This window comes from Schistocerca gregaria, chromosome 7 (genome assembly GCF_023897955.1).
Source record: "Schistocerca gregaria isolate iqSchGreg1 chromosome 7, iqSchGreg1.2, whole genome shotgun sequence".
In the NCBI taxonomy this organism is placed as follows: domain Eukaryota; kingdom Metazoa; phylum Arthropoda; class Insecta; order Orthoptera; family Acrididae; genus Schistocerca; species Schistocerca gregaria.
This window is the reverse complement of record NC_064926.1, coordinates 88228862-88254798: the sequence shown is the minus strand read 5'-3', so window position 1 is coordinate 88254798 and position 25937 is coordinate 88228862. Positions and strand designations below refer to the sequence as shown.

Sequence of the window (25937 nt, the reverse complement as noted above, 5' to 3'; positions counted from 1 at the left end):
CAAGTGATTTTACAGAAAGTATTTGATTAAAAAAAAATCTAGTTTTGCTTTCCTTGTAGCTTTATGCATTGGGTTCATTATAACGTGACGATCATTTCATGAATGATCATAGTCACTGTGATATTTATGTGGGAGTAAGACACTGCAAAAAATTCAAAGAAGTTTGCAATGAAAAATAGGGGTCACTATGATATTGCATTTGGTGTATATTATGTAATATGTTGCTACATATGAAATTTTGCTGACATATTGAATTCTCTTCAGACTTGGGTGGAGGTCTACCTGCCATCAGCCTCAAGAGAATTGATGTGACTCATTTGTGATTGCACTGCACCAACTATAAAGCCACAGTGAAATATCCACAACATCCCTCATATTTTATAAACAGTTTGACATATGAAAATGAGATTCTGGTAAATGATAGCACACAAAGAGGAGAGTATTTTGCTGTATGGTTATTATGGAAAACTTCATTACCTTCCACATTATTTCACTAACTACAGACTTTTTTGATGAAGGAATGTAATTTTTGAAGGCCATTGAGAGCTGCTGACATGTGAAATGCTGCGGGTTTCGGAACAGCATAAGCGAAGACATTACACAATTATTCCATGCTGAGGATATGCTTTTTCATCAGCTGTTTACCTTAATTTTCTTCAGTTGCTCAGAGAATAACTTAATAAACTACTGTTTCAGAATGCTCTCGCAGTTGCGTCTGCACAACATGTTAAGAAGATGAGACTGTGTACCTTACTGTGTTTTGACAAAAGAAGCAAATTTTAATATGGAAATGAGTGAAATATGTAGGTTTTACGCATAATTCACCACATGTGACACTTCTCTGAATGTTGCAAATGGTCAACAAGCCAAGTGGCAATAAATTGCTGTGTTTTCAGCAGAAGTCTTTTTAGATACTAACTAAAGCAGAGGCAAAGATCTTTTCAAATGGTCACTGCACAAGTATGGGTGTGGAGGTGCCTCACTTAATATTTCCAAAAATGTGAGTGTGGCCTTCAGTTTAGAACAGTACTTCCCCTCCAGTGCTCATTTCTCCTACAGCACCTGCCCACAGCCCCTACCACTGCCGGTCTCCCCATGCGTACCCTCCTGTCCATGCATCTATTGGCCACGGTGTTCTGTGCAGATTCTACCAGCATAATTTTGTAGCTGATGGTGAGGAACGGTGACTCCACTTTGAGTGATAACGTTGGTGTTCACTAATACTCTATTGTATAGCTGTGACTCGAGTAGTAAGTTCCATCAGCTAAGCTCAAAGTGATGCAAACGTCACCACTGTGGTATTAACCTATCATGGGCTAACAGCCACCATACTTGCAGATGGATACTTTTCGACAGTGTGGTCAGTCATCTGTGCAAGTGCATCCAGCCCTCCTGCAGACACTGTGAGTATTTTTAGTGAGGCAGATGGAAGTCACAACAACTAAACATTTCTCAGAATGTCACTGGCAACTGCATCATTCACCCGTGTCTGCAAATGATGTTGGAACTGTGGCAGTGAGCGATAGCCGAGCTCTTCTGTCCGCAGCAAACTCTTAACCTGCTCAGTTTCAGACTGAGTTGTGCTCTCTATCGGTGCATTTGTAAGCAGTGTATGCAGCCCTGTAGCTGGTGGTTCAAGCTAGAATGTCCTGCACTTCGGTGGCCTCTGCACCATTTAGTGCTACAATGATGTGACCGTATTTAGTTTTGTCAGCAATAACGTGTACCAGTACAGACCAGCTCTCCAACTGGATGAATCAAAGCACTGGACTTTGTTGCCAGAATGAAGATGGCTTCACTGCAATGAGACTGATTATCCTGCTCACTGGCACCTCATATGTGGTTGTCAGTGCTGCCATCAGTACAGTCTAGAACACTGAATGAACTGTGAACGAAATACACAGAAGTGCTGACACGGCTGTCACACGTTCACGTTGTGGCTCGGTCGAGTCTTAATCACACCATGCACTGTGGTCATTTCATACTACTCATGTCATATCTGGAACGGATATCTACATCTACATCTACATTTATACTCCGCAAGCCACCCAACGGTGTGTGGCAGAGGACACTTTACGTGCCACTGTCATTACCTCCCTTTCCTGTTCCAGTCGTGTTTGGCTCGCAGGAAGAACGACTGTCTGAAAGCCTCCATGAGCGCTCTAATCTCTCTAATTTTACATTTGTGATCTCCTCGGGAGGTATAAGTAGGGGGAAGCAATATATTCGATACCTCATCCAGAAACGCACCCTCTCGAAACCTGGTGAGCAAGCTACACCGTGATGCAGAGCGCCTCTCTTGCAGAGACTGCCACTTGAGTTTGCTAAACATCTCCGTAACGCTATCACGGTTACCAAATAACCCTGCGACGAAACGCGACGCTCTTCTTTGGACCTTCTCTATCTCCTCCGTCAACCCGATCTGATACGGATCCCACACTGATGAGCAATACTCAAGTATAGGTCGAACGAGTGTTTTGTAAGCCACCTCCTTTGTTGATGGACTACATTTTCTAAGGACTCTCCCAATGAATCTCAACCTGGTACCCGCCTTACCAACAATTAATTTTATATGATCATTCCACTTCAAATCGTTCCGTACTCCCAGATATTTTACAGAAGTAACTGCTACCAGTGTTTGTTCCGCTATCATATAATCATACAATAAAGGATATCTTTTGATCATGCCAGGCTCACTGATAAATGTTGGAATTTATAATGAGATATTAATCTCCAACATTTAACAAAATGTAGCGTACAGAAAAATGTGAGTGAGTGATGTACCTGAATATGGTTGGGTTGGTTGGTTTTGGGGGAAGAGATCAAACAGTGAGGTCATCGGTCTCATCGGATAAGGGATGGAAGTCGGCTGTGCCCTTTTAGAGGAACCATCCCGGCATTTGCCTGGAGCAATTTAGGGAAATCACGGAAAACCTAAATCAGGATGGCCGGGTGCGGGATTGAACCATCGTCCTTCCGAATGCGAGTCCAGTGTGCTAACCACTGTGCCACCTCGCTCGGTGAATATGGATAGCAACTGAGGAAAATCAAAGAATAAATAACTGTATTGGTCAGGATAACATCAAAATAACATGCATTACACATCTGTGATATGATACATTTTGTGTCAGGATGATTTTCACTGGGTGCACTGTCATTACAAAGCAAAGGCATTCATGAAACCTGGTAACACACTCTTTGGTTCTAACCTATATTGTTATAATGTAAATGCAAATTTTCCACAAGACATGTTTGTAACAAAAGCACAACATCCAGAGATACCAAACAGTAAAACAAATTGTATTTTATGACTCAGGTAACAAATCCATATTTCAAATGCTGACACCAGTTAAATTCATCACTCCATATTTTGATACCATGAACTGAGGGTCCATAACAACTAAAGATCATAATAGGATAATTGGTTTCATGAAGGACCTTATGATTTGGCTAACTCCAAAGTAGTATCAATTATTAACAGAAGAAGTTGCAGTGCGATATTTAAATTCAATTAAATGATTTTTTTCAAGAAGTAATGTTCATTCATATAATACTACAGGACAAAAGAGCATGTATTACACACACAACTGTAACCCAAGCAGATCAGGTACATTAATATCAACACAATATTAATCACAATATAACTAATACAATATTAATAATAATATTAAATTTTCCATAACTTTGGAAATGCCACAAACTCAGAAAATCTGAGACCAGTTTTGCAATCAGCACAAAAATTTCTTCAGGATGAGACATTTTACACACCATCTCGCAGACATTTTTACATTTTGTAAAAATTATCTTGAATAATCAGTGCCACCATGACATTGGGAGTTTGTGTTTGGACATCTGTGTGACTGATTGTCTGTGTGAATGTGTGTATTTTTGCTAGAGATAACGAAAAAGCTTATGCTAATACTTTTTTATGTCATATATTCCTGTGTGCCATACACTGGACTACTGGAGGTGAGTGTTTGCCTCTCCTTTACGCATATTAGGTTTTTCCCACACAGGAAATTCTGTTATTGTTATATTCATTTCATTTTGCTAAGATGGCAGAATGAATTCTGAAAGTGACTCAAATACGGTGGCCATCATATTACTCTCGAATGTGTGCACCTCAGTATAAAGAATGCCAACCATAAACAACACTGCCTTGTACTGTTCCAGTGTTGCTATACAGTTGTGAGGCTGTACCCTTTCATTCATTATTGTTTCAGCTAGCATATTGTTAAGTTGTGCTGCCATATATTCAAGTGAGCAGCAGTAATGTAAAATAAACTATGAGCTAGATGAGAAAAAAACTTACGATTCATGTAAGAAAATGGCTCAGAATCCGAGCTACCATCTGTAAATGAGATAATTTGCAATCAAATAAGCAGTTGGCTATTATGTGGTGCAACTGTGCTGTTTTCATGCTTCAAGTGTGTCATTAAAGTGGGGTAACTCATGTATATGGCATTGGACTGATATAATTAAAATAAGATTAAACTGTGATTTTGCATATACATGTTTATCTTTATAACATAAAGACAGCTATTCTTCACACATGTACAAAGTATGCTACATGCATGCTTGTGCTGTAAAAAAGGCCATGACCACTTGATTGTTAGTAGACATTACAGTTAATTTAATATACAAAGGAAAAACACTTTTATGTTAAAGCTAACACAAATTGAAATAGTGCTAACAATAAGGCAGCTTAATTATACTGATAGCACACTTTAATTTTGCCCCCTCCAATTGGTAATAATCGGCTGACTTAGTGCCACTCTCAAATGTTTAAGTTTGCTGCCAACCTTTGCTATGTGACAGTACTGTAGGCTGTAGGAATAAGCAGCCATTGTGAATCTAATGTTGATTCATAGGCAGTAATATTATTTACATAAATGAGTGAATAGGATTTATCTGGACCTCATAGCAACTCACCCTTAACTTTCATGCCATCATCCTCCACTCAGAGGCCACATTATACTTCATATTTATAACCTGACATACCTTAAAACAGTGGGGACATGTATAGCTATGTACAGTTTTTAACAGCTGCCACAAGACAGTTGAGGGTGAGTCAATGTTGAAGTAGAAGAAGACTGACAGTACCTGAAATTTTGTGAATGCCTTCCAAAAGTAGGATGGCAACAGTCGAAAAACATGGTTGATGGCTATTATTGTGAACTGTGTTTATGCAATAAACATTTCAGTATGAGTATGTGGTTCTCTCTTACTAATATTTACCCAGTGCAAGTGAACTCTGGCACCAGTCTTCTGGAACAGAGAGGAGCTAGTGTTATTTGGCAGGTTATTGATGAAATCCAGAAGTTAGACTTCTGCTGCTAGCTGCCAATTGAATGCGAGAACACAACTAATTTCTTTATTGGCCTCAAGATGAACATTTCCGTCATATTCTTGTGTTGGGGTTCAATAGAAGGACAACAACAGCAGAGGGTGCCAGAAGCATGTGTGCCATGTGTGACGATAATGCCATTGGACATGGCAAGAAATTTGTTTTCATTTTAAGGAGATTTGTTTTGACATCAATGACTGTTTGCATTCAGGAGCACCTTCGGGGTTTGACAAAGATTGATTACACGCATTAATCCACAATGATCCACATTAGTGTGCTCAAGAACTGGCAGATGTAATGAACTGTAATCATACCACCACTGAGCAACATTTGCACAAAGTGGGAAAGATTCAAAAATCGAGTGTATGGGTACTACATGCTCTAGTACAAAATCACAAAAATCAGTGGAGTGCAATGAGTGGAACTCTGCTTGCTTGTCATCAATTAGCTTGTGAACAACACCAACCATTCCTATGCTGCATCATTACTGGTGATGAGAAAAGATGTATTTATATAAGCATAAAGAAAAGAAAGGAATGGCTGAGCCCAAAAAAAGCCATAACTCCCTGTACAAAGACCTGCACTCATCCCCAAAACAATCTTATGTACCTGACGGAAAAGTGATGGTGTGTCATACTACGAATTGCTTCCCTGAGGTATAACCACCATTACTGACATTTACTGTCAATGACTGGGATGTCCCACTGATGCAGTCCAAGAAAAATGACCTGTAAGACTGTGTGAAGTGATGCTACTCCGCGATAATGCCCACCGGCATTCTGCTAGACTGACAAAAAACACTATATAGGAGCTGGATTGGGAAGTCACTCTGCAACCATCTTACTCACCTGATCTACCACCCTCATATTTGCAGTTTTTCTGCTATCTATCAAACAACCTTCAAGGAAATTCCTTTCTGTATGAAAATGCCCTCCACATACAGTCAGATCAGTTCTTTGCCTCGAAACCATGTGATTCCTGCGGCCACCGAATCGGAAGGTTATCACAGTGCTGTCAGACTGTTGTAAATAGTGAAGGAGAATACTGATGACTAAAGTCTCTGTTATGTCAAACTGCTGTGTTTATTAAACGTACGGAAAAACAGTACGAACTTAAGCATCGACACAGGATCTGGCTGGAGAGACACTGCGGGGGTTGCAATTTGCAGGTGGATTTGGATGGGAGCTATGTCAGGTGAGTGGACAGGAGGAGAAATAGGTGGGGAGCAGGAGGAAGGTAGGCAAAGGCTTTGAGGGTCTCAGCAGGTGTGCCAACTAGGAATGCAAATGGGGACATGACAGGTACACAGGCTAGGCATACAAAACATCTTAACTGTAACAGATGAGGTGCTGCACACAGTGAAGCTGAAGTTGATGCAGAGGGGTGTGGGACAAAAGATAGAGGAAAGTGACATAGAAGGTTGCACTGGAAGGAGGGGCAAGACAGAGGACAGATAAACTGTTGGTTGAAGTATATGGGCAAAGTGGGTTAGCAGAGATTGAGGCCAGGAGGATTACAGGAATGAAGGATGTGCCAACTAGGAATGCAAATGGGGGCATGACAGGTACACAGGCTAGGCATACAAAACATCTTAACTGTAACAGATGAGGTGCTGCACACAGCGAAGCTGAAGTTGATGCAGAGGGGTGTGGGACAAAAGATAGAGGAAAGTGACATGGAAGGTTGCACTGGAAGGAGGGGCAAGACAGAGGACAGATAAACTGTTGGTTGAAGCATATGGGCAAAGTGGGTTAGCAGAGATTGAGGCCAGGAGGATTACAGGAATGAAGGATGTGTTACAAGGATAACTCTCACATACGTTGTTTAGAATAGCTGGTACTACAATCAAGGCTCCAGATAGGATGGGCTTCGTTGCTGTCATTGAACTCTAATAAATTGTTCTTCATACATCCATAGTTGAAATGGAGGGCAGTGGGACATCAGCTGGTGCATTTGTGGGGAGAGGATAGGAGGGTGGGGAGTGGTTTCAGTTCTCTTCTCAGCCACAGTTGGCAGTGGCCACTTATTCTGATGGATGACCAGTTTTTGGCCAAGATCACATAAAAATTCTCGTATACATCTATGTGACTTCTCTGCAGTTCACACTTAAATGCCTCGCAGAGGCTAAATTGAACCACCTTCAGAATACTTCTCTTTGAATCATAGACTCTTGCAGCACGTGGAAAAAATGAACAAATCTTTTTTTGTGAACTCTGAATTCTCTTAATTTTTTACTACTATTATTTCTCTCTACATAGTTGGGCTTCAACAAAATATTTTCATATTTTTGGGAGAAAGATAATGACTGAAATTACGTGAGATCTCTGTGCACTGAAAAATGCCTTTGTTTTAATGTTTGCCATCCCAGCTTGTTTATCATATCCATGTCATTTATGCAGATTAGGTACAGTAGAGGGCCTATAACACTTTCCTGGGGAAGACTATATGTTATTTCCATTTTATTTGATGATTTTCACCAATTACTATGAACTGTGAGCTATCTGACAGGAAATCGCAAATCCTGTCACACAACTGAGATGATAGTCCATAGGCACACACTTTAATTAGAAGTCACTTGTGAGGAATGGGTCAAAAGCCTTGCAGTAATCTAGAAATTAATTTAAGATCCCCTGTTTTTAACACTGATTACTTTATGTGAATGAAGAGCTAGTTGTGTTTTTCAAGAATGATGTTTTCTGAATCCATGCTATGTCTCAATAGACAATTACTTTTGAAGTAGCTCATAACATCTGAATACAGTACATGTTTGAAAATTCTACTGCAAATCAGTGTCAGCGATATGGGTGTGTAATTCAATGGATTACTCCTATTTCCTTTCTTTGGTATTGGTGTGAGTCTTTAGGAACAGACTCTGTGTAGAGTGACTGGTTCTATATGCTTGCTATGTAAGGAGCTATTGTATCAGCATACTCTGAAAGGAACCTAATTGGTATACTGCTGGACCAGAAGACTTAACTTTCTTCAGTTTTTTAAACTACTTCATGACACCTCCAAGTTACTCATGTTTATAGCACTTCTCAATTAAAATTCTGGAATATTTACTTAATCTTCTTTGCCGAAGGAATTTTGGAGACATGTTAAGTAACTCTACTTCAGTGGCACAGTGGCTGGTAATGTTACCATTGGTATTGTATGGTGAAGGTATTGATTGTGTCTTGCTACTGATGTACTTTATATACGATCAGAATCCTTTTGGATTTTCACCAGATGCTGAGGCTGAGTTTCATTGTGAATGCTATTAAAAGCATCTGACTTTGAAGTCTGTGCTAAGTTTTGAGTTTTTTTTACATTGTTCTGACCTGTTTTGTGGACCATAGTGGACCACCTGCACCTTATCTCCATTTATTTTGTGTAAATTTCTCAATTCTCACTGATACTATTTCTCTGAATTTAAGCTACATCTGTTTTACACTTACATAGTTTGGAAGGAGTGGAGATTGTCTCTTAGTAGGGTACCTACTTGAAACGAGACTCAAGTTTTCATCAACAGCTGAATCATCTGAGTCAGAGGGTCTGTAAAAGGAACCAAATCCTAATTTATTCTGGTTGTAAAGTGTAATCTGTACCCTTACTAACACACAGGAACTACCTATTTCAATTTCACTACAAGATGAATTACTACAAGATAAACTCACCATCGCCAACACTGTAAACTTATTACTTCTGAATGCCACTATGCTTCTTTAAAAACTTTCAGCTGAGCTTATCTCTGCCTTTAGCCATGTGTTGATGCTTATAATTATTTGAACTTCACTGCTTTCTATTAGCAGTTGTAGGTCTGGTTGTGTTGCAACACAGCCATGACCATATGCAACTACAATACTGACTACCACTGATACTACACTCATTCTGTGTTTTTCTGCATCCTTTGAATCTGAAGGCATTTCTGCACATTCCTGAAATCCTCCAAACCTAAAAAACTGCCAAGTCCCCACTACATAGTCCCCACTACACACAAGTAACACAACACATCTGTTCAGCGGAACTGGAAATGCCACCATCCTGTGGTGCAACTCAAGGAATCTTCAGCCTGCACGGTTGCAGAAGAATCCAAGTCTTTGATTCAGACCCTCTACTCCACTCCACTCCATACAAACAAGTCGTCTCAGAGATGCTACACATGATAACCACGGCCTTCATTTCTGCTGCACAGAAATAGCAGAGAAGTTGGTATGTGGCACTGATGCTTGAACTGGTGGCTCCACCTGTGATGGGATCAAATAAGCCTGTGACAGGATTGGAGTAGGATCTGCCAGATGGGTCATGCACCTCCGCAGGATGTGACTCCTAGGGAATGGATTGGGAGTAAGAGTGGTGTAGTGACAGAACAGGAATGATGTACCAGTCGAGTGGCTGATGGAATATGATTTTAGGAGGGGTGGGAAGGATTGCATGTAGGATGTCCCTCATTTATGGGCACAATGATAGATAACTGAATCCCTTGCAAAGGATACAGTTCAGATGCACCCATCTGTGGTAATACAGGGTGATGAGTGGGGCGCTACTTTGCACCTAATTCTCAGTGGTGGGTGGAGGATTAGGGGTGTGTGAGGAGGTGACATGAGAAATGTGTTTACATACTAAGTACAAGGTTTGGAGAGAGAGGGAGGGGGTAGGTAAAGTGGTTGTACCTGTTCAGGAAGGCCTTGTAGTGTGCAGTGTCGATGCAGGGACAGTGGGGCTTACACCAAATACACTGGTGTGAAGAGCTGCATCAAACCAGTCTTTGAACTGAAGACTGCTGTAGTCAATTTGCAGTAGAATTTTGGGACAAATACTGTGTCTGAACATTACAAATTACTTTGAAGAGAACGATCTGTTGATACACAGTCACCACGAACTCAGAAAATATTTTTATTCTGAAATGAGAGGTCTTTACTCACATTAAGTAATGATTCCTATCAATAGGGAATCTCAAACTGATTCTGTATTTCTAAATTTCCAGACAGCTCTTAACACTGTACCTCACAAGTGGCTTCTAATCAAGTGGCGTGCCTACGGAGAATCATCTCAGTCATGTGACTGGATTCTCAATTTACTGTCAGAAAGATCACTGTTCATTAGAAATCAATGGAATGTCATTGAGTAAAACAGAAACACTATTTGCCGTTGCCCAAGGAAGTGTTATAAGCCCTGTCTTGTTCCTAATCTATATGAACAATTTATGAGACAATGTCAGCAGCCTGGTTAGACTGTGTGCAGATAATGCTGTCATTTACTATCTAGTAACATCATCAGAAGGTCAAAACAAATTAGAAAATGATTTAGATAAGATATCTGTATAGCGCAAAGAGTGGCAACTAGCTATAACAATAAAAAGTGAGAGGTCATCCACACAAGTACCAAAAAGAATCCGTTAAATTTCACACATATGTAAAGGCAGTCACTCAACTAAATGTATGGGTATTACAGTTACCAACAAGTGAAATTAGAATGAAAAAGTTAACATAGCTGTGAAGAAAACAAACCAAAGATGGTGTTTTATTGGCGTTACACTTAGAAGATGCAACAGATCTGCTAAAGAGACTGCCTACACTACACTCATCTTCCCAATTCTGGAAAACTGATGTGCAGTGTCGGATCCATACCACATAACATAGACAGAGGACATCAAAAAATTCAAAGAAGGAGAGCTCATTTTGTATTATCACAAAATAGTGGACAAAGTGTCATGAATATATCATGGCAGTAGGATAGCAATCATTAAAACAGAGGTATTTTTTGTTACAATGAAACATTTTCAGAAAATTTCATTGTACAACTTTCTACTCCAAATGGGAAAAATATTGTGTGAACATCCACCTACATGTGGATAAATGATCACTGTAACACAGTAAGAGAAATCAGAGCTTACATGGAGAGATTTAAGTGTTCATTTTTTGCAAATGGAGTTTAAGAGTCAAACAGTAGCGAAACAGAGAGAAAGTGGTTGCTGCCAGCACTTATGCATGAATTGTGGAGTAGTAATGTAGATGTAGTAGATCCTTGACTACTGCAGTGGGCTTGGCATGGTTTCTTTGGGTGTCTACCTTGACCAATCACATTACATGATTTTGTCCGCATCTCCATGGCAATATCTCAGTGTCACCATAGCTGTGTAGGTGGCTATTGTTTGCACCTGGATCTGGTTGCACTTTGTGGTTGAAAGCTGGCAATACAGCTTCCATCTGTCAGATATCTTCTTTCTACAGATTGAGAACCAGTTCATGTTACTGGGTACCCCCTGATTTCCTCTTTTGGGATGGCATACCTGTCCAGTTGAGGTTGAGGAACAGTGGCTCCTCCGCTGCTAAACCATCTATGGTGGTTGGTTCATCCCCCATGACCCACACACTCTTGGCGTCTGTCAGCTGGAAGTCTGTGCCCACCACGTAGGAGACGAGTGAGGGCCAAGGAGTCGAGTAAATGCTGTTCTCTTGGCGCTTCAGCAGGTACCTGGCCTGCCGTCGAGATAAAAAAATTGCAACTCAGTTTAAATGAAGTTAGTTCCTAGAATAAGTCCACAGCTATTTCAAAATTTTGTTAATAATGCTTATTTATTTATTTAGTATATGGCTCACTACAGCATATGTAATTATATGTAAATACTCTACAATACAAAGATTAAGTATGCACATAAAGCATACAGACCATATAAAATGAAAAAAAAAAGAAAAATACATAAAACCTCAAAATTGTGAGAACAAGAACAGCTGAATGTCCATGTTGCTCATATGTTCTATGGCTATTTCTGTAGCATGTGCAAAATATGGGGCAGCCACCAGTGACTGCAATCTCCAACTGAATGTTTTACGGTTTGCCTAGCAGCTCCACTCTTGCACTTCAGAGAAGCTGCTTTCTCTGATCTATTCAGACAGCCAGTTGACATTCATGGAGCTGTAACACCTGTTCCATTCACTGCCACCATATACCATTGTGGTGTAAGTGATCTGAAGACAATCACATTCTGACTGAAACCGGTAACCACTGTAAATTAACGTTTTATTGTGGTTGAGACTCTTTTTAATCAACTTTTAAAGTACTTTTAATTGTACCACTGTTTCGTCATGAGAATATTCTCAAAAATTACACCTGTTACAGTTTTTTGGTATTCTATGAGGGACATTCAAGAAGTAATGCAACATTTTTTTTTCTCTGCCAATTTCTGTTGCAAAAACGTGAAAATTGTTGTGGGACATCATGGAATATTCCTGCTTCAGCCTCTATGGTTTCATGAAGTTCCAGTAGGTGTCACTGCTACTATAGTGTTCAAAATGCCATGTGGAATGGAGGTGTGTTCCAAGAAGAGAACTGTCATTGAGCTACTTTTGACAGAAAACCAGAGCATCATAGTTATTCACAAGTGCTTGCAGAATGTCTATGGAGACATGGCACTCAAACAAAGCGTGGAAGGAGGTTGGGTGAAGCATCTGTCATCATTGCAACTAGGTCGCGTGTACCTGTCCAAACTCCTAAATGCGGGCTGGCCAAACACAGCATTGACTCCTGCAATGTTGGAAAGTGCGGACCCTCTCATTTGAGGTGATCATCGTATCAGTCAAACATTTCGCTGTACAGCTGAAGGTAGTGCTGACACATTCATCCACCAGTTGTGGCACTCAAAGGTGTGTGCCCACTGGGTTTCCTACTGCCTACCAGAAGACCATAAAGAGTAACGAAGGGCCACCTGTGTGCAACAGCTTGCATGTTACAAGGCTGATCGCAACAATTTTTACTTTTTAAATTATTTTTCAAAGATGATCACAAGTGATAAACCGTGGCTTCATCACTTTGAACCAGGGATGACACCACTTCTCCTCTGAAGAAAATGTTCAGAGCTGTACCCTTGGCTGGTAAAGTCATGGTGATGGTCTTCTGCGACTCAAAGTGTTTATTCTGTCTGATCTCACCCATCATGGTGCAATTATCAACGCTGCATTTTACAGTGCTACAGTCTGGAAATTGAAGAAACAACTCTAGCATATTTGTAGCCACAAAAATGCAAATGAGCTTCTCCTTCTCCATGACAATGCATGGACTCACACAAGTCTATGCACCTGAGAGGAGCTCGCAAAACTTCACTGGACTATTCTTTCTCATACACTTACAGTGCGGATCTTGCATCTTCTTATTTCCATTTGTTTGACCCAATGAAATATGCACTCTACAGGAAGCAGTATGTGGATGATGGAGACATTATTGATGCAGCCAGACATTGGCTCTGATGTCTACCAGTAGAGGGGTACTGTGCAGACGTACAGGCCATCCCAGTAAGGTGGCATAAGGCCATCACACTGAATGGAGATTATGCTGAAAAATAGGTTCTTGTAGCCAAAAGAATGGGGAGCAATGTGGTGTGTTGGAATGCTGAATAAAACCAACCAGTTTTCAGAAACCGATGTGTTGCTCTCCTTCATTATGGTAGACCAGACTTTACTTGACTTATTATATCCCAGTGGTGTGGTGGTGAGGCATGGCATTTTATGAAAGGCTGGGGGTGTCTATCTCATCCATATCTTGGTGGATTTGTATAAGACAGCTGTTCTTCATCTTTTTGAGTTCTCTAACGAGCAATTTTTCTTGTTGCAGATGGGGAGGAGCTATATTGTTTACTGGGAGTAGCCAACAGGTTGGGTTGCCTTTATTTGGTTGGTTGGTTTAAAAGACGGTGGGAAGGGACCAACTACTTGGTCATCAGTCCCTTGTTCCCCGTAAAACAATGCCACAAGGGAAATAAGAAAACAAAGGAGACATACAGCACAATACCACAAAAACCATAAGAATGACACAAGGACAACAAACACTACAATGGACAACAGAAGACAAGAAAAGCACAGAGAGATGCAAAGTGGTGGTGGTGGTGGTGGTGTTTAGGGTTTAACGTCCCGCTGACAACGAGGTCATTAGAGACGGAGCGCAAGCTCGGGTTAGGGAAGAATTGGGAAGGAAATCGGCCGTGCCCTATCAAAGGAACCATCTCGGAATTTGCCTGAAATGATTTAGGGAAATCATGGAAAACCTAAATCAGGATGGCGGGAGACGGGATTGAACCGTCGTCCTCCCCAATGCGAGTCCAGGGTGCTACCACTGCGCCACCTCGCTCAGTGAGATGCAAGGAACAGGTTGAAGGGATTGAAACAAAACCGCAAATCACTGTGGCTCACTGATCATGAGAACAAAAAGGATAAGCCATCCCCTCTGCAACACATTAAAATCTCCAGCCTAAAAGCATGAGGCTAGAGAACACTGAGATATTAGGGACAGGTACTAAAACATTTAAAAGGTAAAACTAAATTAGCCAATGAGGTGTTGTCTGCTAAAGTTAATGACAATGTGAACGTGAATGTAGGCAAAGCCAATGTGACCATCAGCCATCGAGCCATCGGTGTAAACTACTTCAGAACCCTGGAACACATCAAGAATCGAGAGGAAGTGAAGAGAGCCGTCGGGTTAACAGAGTCCTTAGGGCCATTCAAAAGGTCCAGACAAAGCTGTGGCTCAGGTATACACCATGGAGGCGTATGCGGATGGATCCTGAGTAGACGTGATAGAGGAAAGAACTTTAGTTCAGACAGAATGGATCGGATGTGAACCACAATCATAATCCCTGACCAGGGCCACTGATACGGGAGATGAACTGCTGAGGTTGGGAAAAGGAGATAGTAATTCAGATGCTTGGGAGAGCTACGAATGTGTGCAATGTAAGTGGCACGAGCAGTCAAGCATGTCTGATCTGCAATGGAGGGACTCCAGCCTCCCCCATGGGACTCATCCTAAAAGCTCCTGTCACTGGTTGAGCTCCACACTGGGTCAAGAAAATGCAGTGCTGGCAGCGCTGCCAAACCATAAACCATACTCCCATAGTCAAGGCAGAGCTGAACAAGGGCTCTGTAGAGCAGCAGCAGCATAGAGCAATCTGCACCCCAGTTGGTGTTGCTCAGGCAGCAGAGGGCATTGAGGTGTTGCCAGCACTGCTGCTTAAGCTGATGAAGATGAGGAAGCCAAGTCATGCGAATGTTGAAAACCAGTCCTAAGAATCAATATGTCTCCACTTCCGTGAGTGGGTCATCATTAAGGTAAAGTTCTGGTTCTGGATGAATGGTACAATGCCAACACAGGGGTATGACACACGACTTCATGGCTGAAAACTTGAAGCCATGCACCTTATAGATGGCTCCCTGTAGGTGCTGCTCAGCAATGCCAGTACTTGAGGAGCAGTATGAAACGCAGAAGTCATCTGCATACAGAGAAGGTGAGACCAACGGCCCTTCAGCTACTGCTAGACTGTTAATGGTCACTAAAAATAGAGAGACACTCAATACAGAGCACTGCGGGACTCCATTCTCCTGGATATGGGAGGAACTATGGGAGGCACCAGATTGGACACGGAAAATATGGAGCAACAGGAAGTTTTGGATAAAAATTGGGAGTGGGCCCCAGAGACCTCACTCATATAAAATGGCAAGGATATGATGTCATCAGGTTACGTCATACGACTGAGCGAGGTGGCGCAGTGGTTAGCACACTGGACTCGCATTCGGGAGGACGACGGTTCAAACCCGTCTCCGGCCATCCTGATTTAGGTTTTCCGTGATTTCCCTAAATCGTTTCAGGCAAATGCTGGAATGGTTCGTTTGAAAGGGCACGGCCGATTTCCTTCCCAATCCTTCCCTAACCCGAGCTTGCGATCCGTCTCTAATGACCTCGTTGTCGACAGGACGTTAAACACTAATCACCACCACCACCACTATGTCATACGCTTTTCATAAATCAAAAAAGATGGCAACCAGGTGTTGGTGCCTGGAAAAGGCTGTTTGGATGGCCAACTCGAGGGACACAAGATTATTAGTTGTAGAGCAGCCCTGGTGTAAACCGCACTGGCGTGGAGCCAGTAGGCCCCGTGAAACCAGGAGTCAATGCAACTCCTGACTTACCAAACATTCTAACAGCTTAAAAAGAACATTGGTGAGGCTGATGAGCTGATAGCTATCCATATCAAGCGGGTTTTTACTGGCTGAGCACTGGAATGATGGTGCTCTTCAGCTACTGCAATGGAAAGATGCCATTGCACTAGATCTGATTGAAGATGACGAGGAGATGTTGCTTGTAGTCTGCCGAGAGACTGTGGATTTGATTTGGCCCAGGAGCTGTGTCAGGGCAATGTGCAAGGGCACTGAGGGGCTCCCACTCTGTAAATGGATTGTTATAGGGTTCACTGTGACATTCAGTGAATGAGAGGGCTGTCCCATCTGCTATTTAAGAGTATGAAAGGCTCAGGAGGTAGTCATCTGACACAGAGGCTCTAGCATAGCTATGGATGGGGAGCAGTGCTCCCTAGGTAGGTGATGTGTGAGCAACAGGTAGGGAATGACCCCCACCAGCAAGGGGCAGGTGTAGTCTTAAGGCTCTGGGAGCTGACTGAAATTGGGAGAATGGACAGGGCTAGAACTGTTGTGATCACAGTGGCATAAGAGGATGCCATACACACAGGATGTAGGCATTCAAATTTCCTCTTAGCCTCAATGTAGGTCAGTCAGTCCAGTTTCTTGTATTCCATTATTTTCCTTTCTGTAAAATCCTGCAGTCTGGTGAGCAAGGGGAATGGTGCTCTCTGCAGTTGAGACAGATGGGAGGCAGGGCACATGGGGTATTGCAATGCGAAGGACGTCCATAATCTCAACAGGTGATGCTGGAAGTCAGCAGGAAGACATATGCTTGAACTTCCACCACTTAAAGCACCGCATTGGGGGAGGGATATATGGCTTGACATCAAAGCGGTAGACCATCACCTTGACCTTCTTGGGTAGTGTGCCACCCTCGAAGGCCAAGATAAAGGCACCAGTGGACACCTGATTATCCTTCAGACCCCTGACAGATGCGCCAGATAAAACAGACACCTCATAGCTCTGAACTGGCACACAGCTCATTGCCAGACTGCAAAAGAAGGACCCTGTTGAATATAATACCCTGGACCATATTTAAGCTCTTATGGGGCATGATGGTAATGGAAACATACCCCAGCTTGTCACAGGCAAGTAATGCCTGTGACTGGGCAGAGGATGCTGTTTTTATCAAGACTGACCCAGATCGCATTTTGGACAATTCCTCCACCTCCTCAAACTTGTCCTCTAAATGCTCTACAAAAAACTGAGGCTTCATCAACGAAGGATTCCCCATCAGCTCTCATACATACGAGGTACCAGGTGAATAAGGTTTGCTGCCATCCTTAGCCTGGCATTCCTCCCATGGTGTGGCCAGGATGGGGAACAGTTTGGGGTCATACTTCCCTGCATTAAACTAAGACCTGGAGCACTTAGAGACTGCTGGTTTTGACCACCAGGAAGTGATGACATGGTATGCTTCATGGCATGTCATCCACCCTGATGCCACCCACTCCAACCAGGGCCTTACCCACGGGCGCCACCCAGCCACAGCATAGGCCGCCTGGCAAGATTGCAATTGCCGGGAGTCCTTATGACCCAGGGTGACAGGCATCTACTCCTTGGCATACGTGGGGAGTTAACAGTGCAGGCCTCAGCAGAGTGATCTCTGTGTAGTCGGGGGCTACAACCAGCAGTGTACATGATGACTCCACCACAGCAGATTGGCTACTATGCTGCATATGAGGTACAAAGAAGTTCATGGTCATCACCTGGGCAGAAAACAACATTGCATAGTGAATGAAGGAAAACGCACCTAGGAAGGTGTCCTCACCCAAGAGATGGAGAATGAGTAGAACTGCAAAGCCACAATGATAAAGAATGCTGAAGGTCTCAGTGCAAGATGGACACAATGCACCATGTAAGGTGCCCTTCCCCAATTGGCTCACTCTTCAGGAAAATTTGTAAAAATGAAGGTCAAACCCTACAAGGGACCATCACATAAAGACTGAAACATGTGAGACTCCTTTTAGTCACCTCTTCCAACAGGCAGGAATAACTTGGGCCTACTTTAATCCCCAAATCTGCAGGGGAGTCGCCTTTATTTAGCCTGTTATACGGAGCACAGTTTGATTCAGTTAGACACTGATGAGACCAGTGTGAGTATTGTCGAGTCAGACCGGTGCACAGCATTCTGCTACCTGATAGACTAGACCTACAACTGAAGTCTGTAGTGTGGTGCCTGAATGTCCCCCTGAAGTGTTGGCAAATTTCTGCAAGATGTTGTTGGCATTTTTAAGTTTTCCAGCTGTGTTTGACAGATGATTCTTGAATCTCAATGATCTAGTCATGGTGACACCATAATATTTTGGATTTCTGGGATAATGGCCTGTTCCCAAAGTAAACACTGTGTTCTCTGTTGGTGAACTTGTTGTCGAGGTGGAATGCTGAGACCATGAATAATGCTATATGGATGCAACTAGGCTAGAAAGAAGGGTATGGTGAAATATAATGCTAACCCACATTAGTTTTGAAAGCAGATACTCTGTTTCAAAAGTTTAAAACAACCTTCATACAAAAGTACTGACATTTTATTATTAATGCAACTGGTATTCACTGTTCAAACACTTAAGCATACAAATAAACTGAAAAAATACGAACTTTGAATTAATAATATACAAATCTTTATATTTTCTTAGCAGTTGTGACCATATTTTATGGCAAACCATTGTTTTCCTGCAATTATCACAGCACTGCTGAAAGTCATCACATCTCACCTGCAGATCTATGTACATACTCATCCACAGTTGAAAATATGAATATATGAATATATGAAGATGGTATCTGTTCTTTTGGACATATAGACAAGGCTTACTGGCCAATGATCTTCTTCAGTGCAGATGAATTCATATTTCCCGAACTCTTACGGGAATCGGTAGATTGACTGCTGCGAGTAATGAGTATAGTGGGCAGGGACACTATAAATGTAGTGTGTGGACAGTAAGTTGGGAATGTGGGTCTCATGGGGAATGTGCCAGAGATAAGTCCCTGCAGTCACACTATCATTTATGTCCTCTGTGGCTCAGATGGATAGAGCATCTGCCATGTGAGCAGGAGATCTCAGGTTCGAGTCCCGGTCAGGGCACACATTTTCAACTGTCCTTGTTGATATTTATCAATGCCTGTAAGCAGCTAAAGGTCTGGATTTCATTGTAATTTCACAGTTGTAAATGTCATCTTAGTATTTATGGCTCTGTACAAGTTTTCATAAATAAGTGGTAACTAAGACAGTGCAGATATGAGATCGTGTTTCTTCCTTTGGTCAGCTGGAAGTGACACAGAACACTTCATTCGAAGACTGGTATCTTGTAATGCTGGAGGCCAACCTCATTTGTTTCACTCAACATTCAGCCAATCTTCCCCATGAGATGTATTTGGTACTAACAATATCCCCAGCTCATCTGTAGTGAGGATGAGCCATATGGCAGCTCACAGTAATACATAGTGCCCTTCTTCTGAAATATTATTCCGACTAAACATAGATCTCATGTCACTGGTCTATATAAAATCTTTTGATGACATAACACGGACACAAAATGGCCACTTTTGGCCACACTTCAAGATGCCCACCCAGTCTTTAGGGGCACATATAAACTGCTTTTGTCAGAAAATATACTGTAGGGTCTGCTCAGATGCCCGTAGTTGTCAGCAGAGAGCTAAGCGGGATGCGGTAGAAAGGTCCTAGTTTCGCTCAAGAGAACCAAGAAAACATAGTTGAAAATAACACATGTATTATGCAGTAATACAGTGTTGCCTTCTGAACCGATGTAATACAACCGAACCAGCAGAGTGGTGCCTTGTCACTGGCAGCAGGTCATCCTGCACTCACCTCGCAGTACTGTAAACCCAGTAAAGTGTCAGGTGGTGACCATTATGTCACAGGGCAGCCACAGACCTGTGGACTCCAGTGACCTCCAGCTCTGCATATCAATCTCCAAAGTGTTCTCATCAATGAAGAAGATTTTCACTTTGGAGTCACACACCCAGGTCCACCTGAAGTGCTCACCAGCACACAGGGGTCAGCTCTCAGACACTGGACTGGAAGGACACTGCTCCTGCTGCCAGCTGCACTACCACCTTCTAACATGAGAATGATAGGGCATGGCAACCATCACCATCCCGCAAGCCTGACAGAGGCTCGACCTGTGGGACCTGGACACTGTCCATCATCTGCCTTTAAGAGAGGAGAGAGGGGAGTAGGCAGAGGGGGGGGGGGGGGATGCTGCTGATATTTCTGCCTCTAAATAAAACTAATTTTAAGCAGTGTTAAGCTTACAACTTGTACAGGTAATCACTTCTGCAATTAGTTGTGATTTTCTACATCATAGGTATTTTCTTCTAGCCTAGCATATTACTGTTCCCTTTTGGTCTGTGTTAGCCGGGTAGTGCAGTGGAGATGCATTCCTGCTCCCTGAGCCCAGAACAGAGATGTGGCATCACTTCCATCATTGCACGGTGTCTTGGTTGGCTGGCAATCTGGTGCCTCTATCAGCTGTGTCATGACAGCTCAAGTTAAGTTAAATTGATTGTTTGATGCATACCATGAGAGAGTATTGCCAATTAATGGGGAACCAGTAGTCTGACCTATTTGGTGAATTTAATAAACTCATGAGGTTTAAAGCATATTTTGCAAGATCAAAGCTCCTCCTCAGTATATATGCACTTTAACTACTCAATTAAACCTTGCACCCTTTTTATTATTTCTGAGCATGTTAAGTTTAAGGCCTTTTACTTCTCAATATAAGCTGTTGAGCTGTTGAGCCTTTCCTTGATCTTATCATTGTCAAACTTGCCTGCTTGTTCCTTGTTGGCTGTTATAGTTGTCTGCTGCTATCCTCAGCTTACCTTGATTTTTGGACAACTGCATATTTATTAAAGGTCATTGTCAATGTTACTGCTGGTGTGTACCAGTTGGGAGTCATGTTTAAATTGCATGTTGTCATAACTCATTTTGTATTTTGGGCAGTTGTATTATTTTATTAACAGTCATTGTCAACTTTTCTGCTGATGTATACCAGTTGGGAGCCACATTTAAATCATAGTTTCTGTTTTGTCAGGTAGTGTATGTTATTCCTTAAGGGGGTTTTATTAAGGCTTATACATTTTTCAGGGCTTCCCAACAGCCACAATCAGAGATATGACTTGTTTATCCTTCCTGTATTTTGGATGGGCATTGTTCACTTGCATAGCACATTACCCAAGCTTGGAAACTGTTAGTACTTTTTTGTTAGTGGCTGTCATTGTTATTCATTTGCTGATAAAATTTTTGAACCTGCTTGTAGTCACACCTTGCTGTTTTCACTTCTTTCTTGCTTTTGGGAACTATATACCTCAGGGTCTTCATCATCATTCATCCCCATTATGGTCGGAGGAAGGCAATGGCAAAACACCTCTGCTAGGACCTTGCCTAGTCGGCAGTGCAGGTCTCCCGCATCATCCCCTACGCTCCTCAGTGTATGGGACCTCATCATCATCATACTTCAGGGTTGAAGCCCTTCTCTTTAAGGTATCAACTGCTAAAATTTGTTTTTAATGAAATGAGCATGTTTGCATTTTTTTTTAAATATTGTGAGTGTTGTGATTTTTTTTTTTTTTTTTTTTTTTTTTTTTTTTTTTTTTTTTTTTTTGACAAGGTTTTTTAAATTGTGATTATAACATTGTTGTTAAGCAATAAAGCGTATTCCATGAAACAGTAAATGATGAAATATGTGGGTCCACATTCCATTTATTTTCCCTAAGGCTCACTAGCCCTAAATGGGATGTATCAATTGGTAGCTGGGCATGGTTATGTTCTGTTTGGAGGGGGGAGGGGGATTAGAGTTGTATATACTTTGACATCATTTGTTTTTTCTTGTGATTATTGTGGTGGTATATTTATCATTTTCAAAGTTTTGTGCTCATACATTCTGCCTGTTTTCAGGAGTCTGTTACTTACAATGGATTCCATAGGGTGTCCCAGAATTTCATAACTAAAAATGGAGTTTTTGCAGTAAGACCTACAAATACGTCCACTTCCAATTGAAAGTAGAATTCCAGAATTGGAAGCCAGGCTCCATGTGACATTGGACAACAGGGTGCTTAGTCTTTTGGTGGATATCATTGGAAGGTAGGTGCCTCTCTTCATAACATAAGCTGTGTTAGATGATATACAGCAAGATCTCTTCTTTCTGGAAGGTAGCCAACCCACAACAAGGGAGATCAGTAGGATTCAAGCGCTTCTGGTGCACTTGGGGAATCACTTATAGGATTTGTGTCATGTTGTGCTTAATGGTCACGAGAAACTGAAAGTTCTAAGTTTATCCATGATAGATCAGCAGTTGAGTGATTGGGCAAATGAATTTCAGATTAGAGCAGGACCCCTGAGTTGAGAAAGCCAGCATGTAGGCTTGGAGCAGGATATTTTACATCATAATCACCTCACTAAAAATAAACGCTCAAAGTCTCAAAGTTTAGGTAGTTTGCCATCCGATCACTTTGCTGTTACCCAACAGCCACAGCTGTATGATATTTCTGAACCAGGGCAAAAACTTTATATGGGAACCTTTCCCCCCCCCCCCCCCTCCTTTCCCAAACCCCTTGAGTACTTGAGATAGTACATAAAAAATTTAATTAATCGATTTTTCAGAAATATGTTCGTTTTGTAGCGCACACCTTTCTGAAGAATTTGATATATAAAACATATATGTTCGAGGAAATGTAAGACATGTTATTTGGTCTTAAATGTGCCAAAGTACAGTGCCATGCCTCTTCCCACAGCATTCTTCTATCGCAAGTCACTGTTTTTCGCTATGTGGAATTCAATTATAATGGAAGCCATCAAACCTACATTCAGCACAGTGGAAATAAAAATGTCCTATCACGTCTCTCCCACTCCCAGTCATCCGTTTTGTCATGCTATCCCCGTTTAAAAAAAAGCTCACAGTTAATACTAGGTGGGATCATTTCTACCAGGAAGAATAAGGACTCTTCAGAAAATTTGGAGCAACGCAGTACAGATTTATTCAACCAGCAGGTCCTAGCATTTTTTTCTCTCTAACAAGTAGGCTGACTTCAGCTTTACAAGGCATACTTTCCTTTCTGGGAAAGAATCTATTAACTCATCAGAGTTCATCAAACGTTTTACTGCATGAAAAATCAAAATGTCATCTTCTAATATTAAAATACACAAGCCTGGTGTGGTTTCTCAATTTGATTACACCTATTTTGTTATTATCTGCAAGATAAAATGAAACAGATCTTTCTAATACTGCAGTAATTGAAACGTGTGCCAAATTAGCGAGACTGTTTTGCACAAATGGTTACTTTTATCTACCTCATTTACAGAAATAACGTGACAAAATATAACTCATGAAGCACCAAATAAAATGCCTATTAGGTCTACAACAAGCAATAAGTTTTAGGTTAGGAAACACAGGGTGTATCAGAAAGAACTATCTAATTTAAAAACATCATAACTGTTATGTTATTTGAGATAGGGCTTGAACAACGTACTGTTGGAAAGAGGAAACTCTCGAATTTTACATAGTTCCTCTAGATAGCACCAGTGTGCGCACACTTCAGTTCTAGTACAAATGATGTGTGGTCAACAGAAAGCATTTTGTGTTCTACATTTTGCACACTGCGGATCAGTAATAACTGTTTAGCATTACTTTCATCCTAGGTATGATGTGGATCCTCCTGCAGTGCATAGCATTAGACAATGGCACAGGTTCTTTGTGTCAAGGTCCCATGTGTCTGACATAGACATCAAACGCGTCTGCCACAGTTTTGCAAGGAACCCACAGAAATCCATTTGCTGTACAGCTCAACATGCCCCCTATGTCTGTCTGGAGTGTGTTGGGTCAACATTACACATGAAGCCATACAAAATTCAGCTACTGCAAGCTCTTTGTGAAGGTAACAAACAAAAACGTGAGGAGTTCTGTAATTTCGTTCTTGGGAAGATGGAGGATGACAGTTTTCTTCCACGCTTAGTGTTTTGTGATAAGGTGGCATTCCATTTAAACTGAAAGGTGAACCATCATAATGTGAGATTATCGGGTATGGATCAGCCACATGAAGATGTGCAACATGAGAGGGACTCTCCAAAATTTAATGTGTTTTGTGCAGTTTCATGGGAAAAGGTCTACGGTCTGTTTCAGTTTGCCAAGAACATTGTTACAGGAAGCACATATCTCAATATGCTTGAGAACTTTCCTTTCCCACAGTTGGAGACTGATTCAAACAACTTAATTTAGCAACAAGATGGGGCATAGCCACACCGGCATATGGAAGAGCAGGAATTTTCAAATCAAAGAATTACTGGGCAATGGATCGGTTCCACTAGATCAAATGGTTCACCCTTACATTACTGGCCTCCAAGGACACTGGACATGACTGTATGTGATTATTTCTTGTGGGGGGTTTATAAAAGACTCTGTCTATGTGCCTCTGTCACCAACAACAATGAATGAACTGAGTCATCATATAACAGCACCTGTGGAAACTGTGACTTAAGACGTACTTGCTGCAGTGTGAGAACAACTTGAATACTGCATTGACATATGCTGTGCATCTCAAGGGGGGCATATTGGACACATATGAAATGGTATGAAAAAAAATCTTTTTGAGTTTCCCATTCATCAAAAAACAAAATTCATTGTATATGTTTATTAGTTTCAGAAATATAGACATACCAAATGGTATGATTTGTTTTGAAACACCCTGTTGTTTCATATTTCATTCATATGCTCCAGTTTCGCAAGCATGAGATCAAAAAGTAATAGTAGTATTTACATTTATTTATTTGTCATATTTTTCCATGTAATTTCTGATGCTCTGTTTCTTCTCCTTTCCCATTCTAATTGGTTTAGTTATCCCACATTTATCTCTGGTTAGGTATTTTTACGCCTTCATACAATGCATTTTCCATGCAGTTCGAGAATAGAATTAAGTGGCTGCTAACTGGGGTTGTACAACTGGCCCTTAGTAGTATAGCAACCTGGCAAAAAATTCGTGTCAAAATTTCATTTTCTTGGGTACACCGAGGGATAATACGTAATCTTTCTTACCTGTTGTTCCTGTTAGTCATTTATTTCCACTGTGGTAGTCTGAATCTGTGGATTATTTGCACACCCAGTCAACGACATAAACAAACAGTGATTGGCATTTATCCATTTGGGTTTATTCGGCTTAGTTCATACAGCCCTGTCCCCTTTTGCCCGCACAAAAGTTTTTTTATTTCTAGATGTGATGGTGATTCCCCTGGCAGACACATCACGTACACAATACATGCTTTCAAAAATCAACTTATGATTCATTCAGAAATCAACTTAGACTGTCTTAAAAATGTTCAAAAACCAGTGATGATGCATTTCAAAATCATATGAACAATCAATAAACAAGAGTATGATAGGTGCTTTACGACACAATGTTTTTTTTCTTCAAGAATATAAATTTGGTACCCTGTGAAATTGTCACCTGGGCCCCCCTCCCCCTCCCCCTCCCCGTTTGTTGCACAGACCGACACATCCAGTGAAGGGGAGATTATTGTAGTTCTCCTCCGGGAGGATCAGGGCAAAGATGTCCTTTACCATTTGAGTCAAGAAGGGTGTCTGGACCCTGAGATGAATTATTCTGTGCCTGAGTGTGAGGCATTGGCCATTTGTTCA

General features: G+C 41.6%; 1 protein-coding gene across 2 annotated transcripts in view; it reads right to left on the bottom strand.

The window, feature by feature from the left end:
• The window catches only part of LOC126281584 (aminopeptidase N-like), a 330257-nt gene that overhangs the window by 112257 nt on the left and 192063 nt on the right, over positions 1-25937 (bottom strand). For both annotated transcript variants that reach the window (XM_049980666.1, XM_049980667.1), the window contains exon 10: positions 11619-11808. In XM_049980666.1, coding sequence (XP_049836623.1) covers positions 11619-11808 — 190 coding nt within the window. The remainder of the gene's footprint in view (positions 1-11618; positions 11809-25937) is intronic.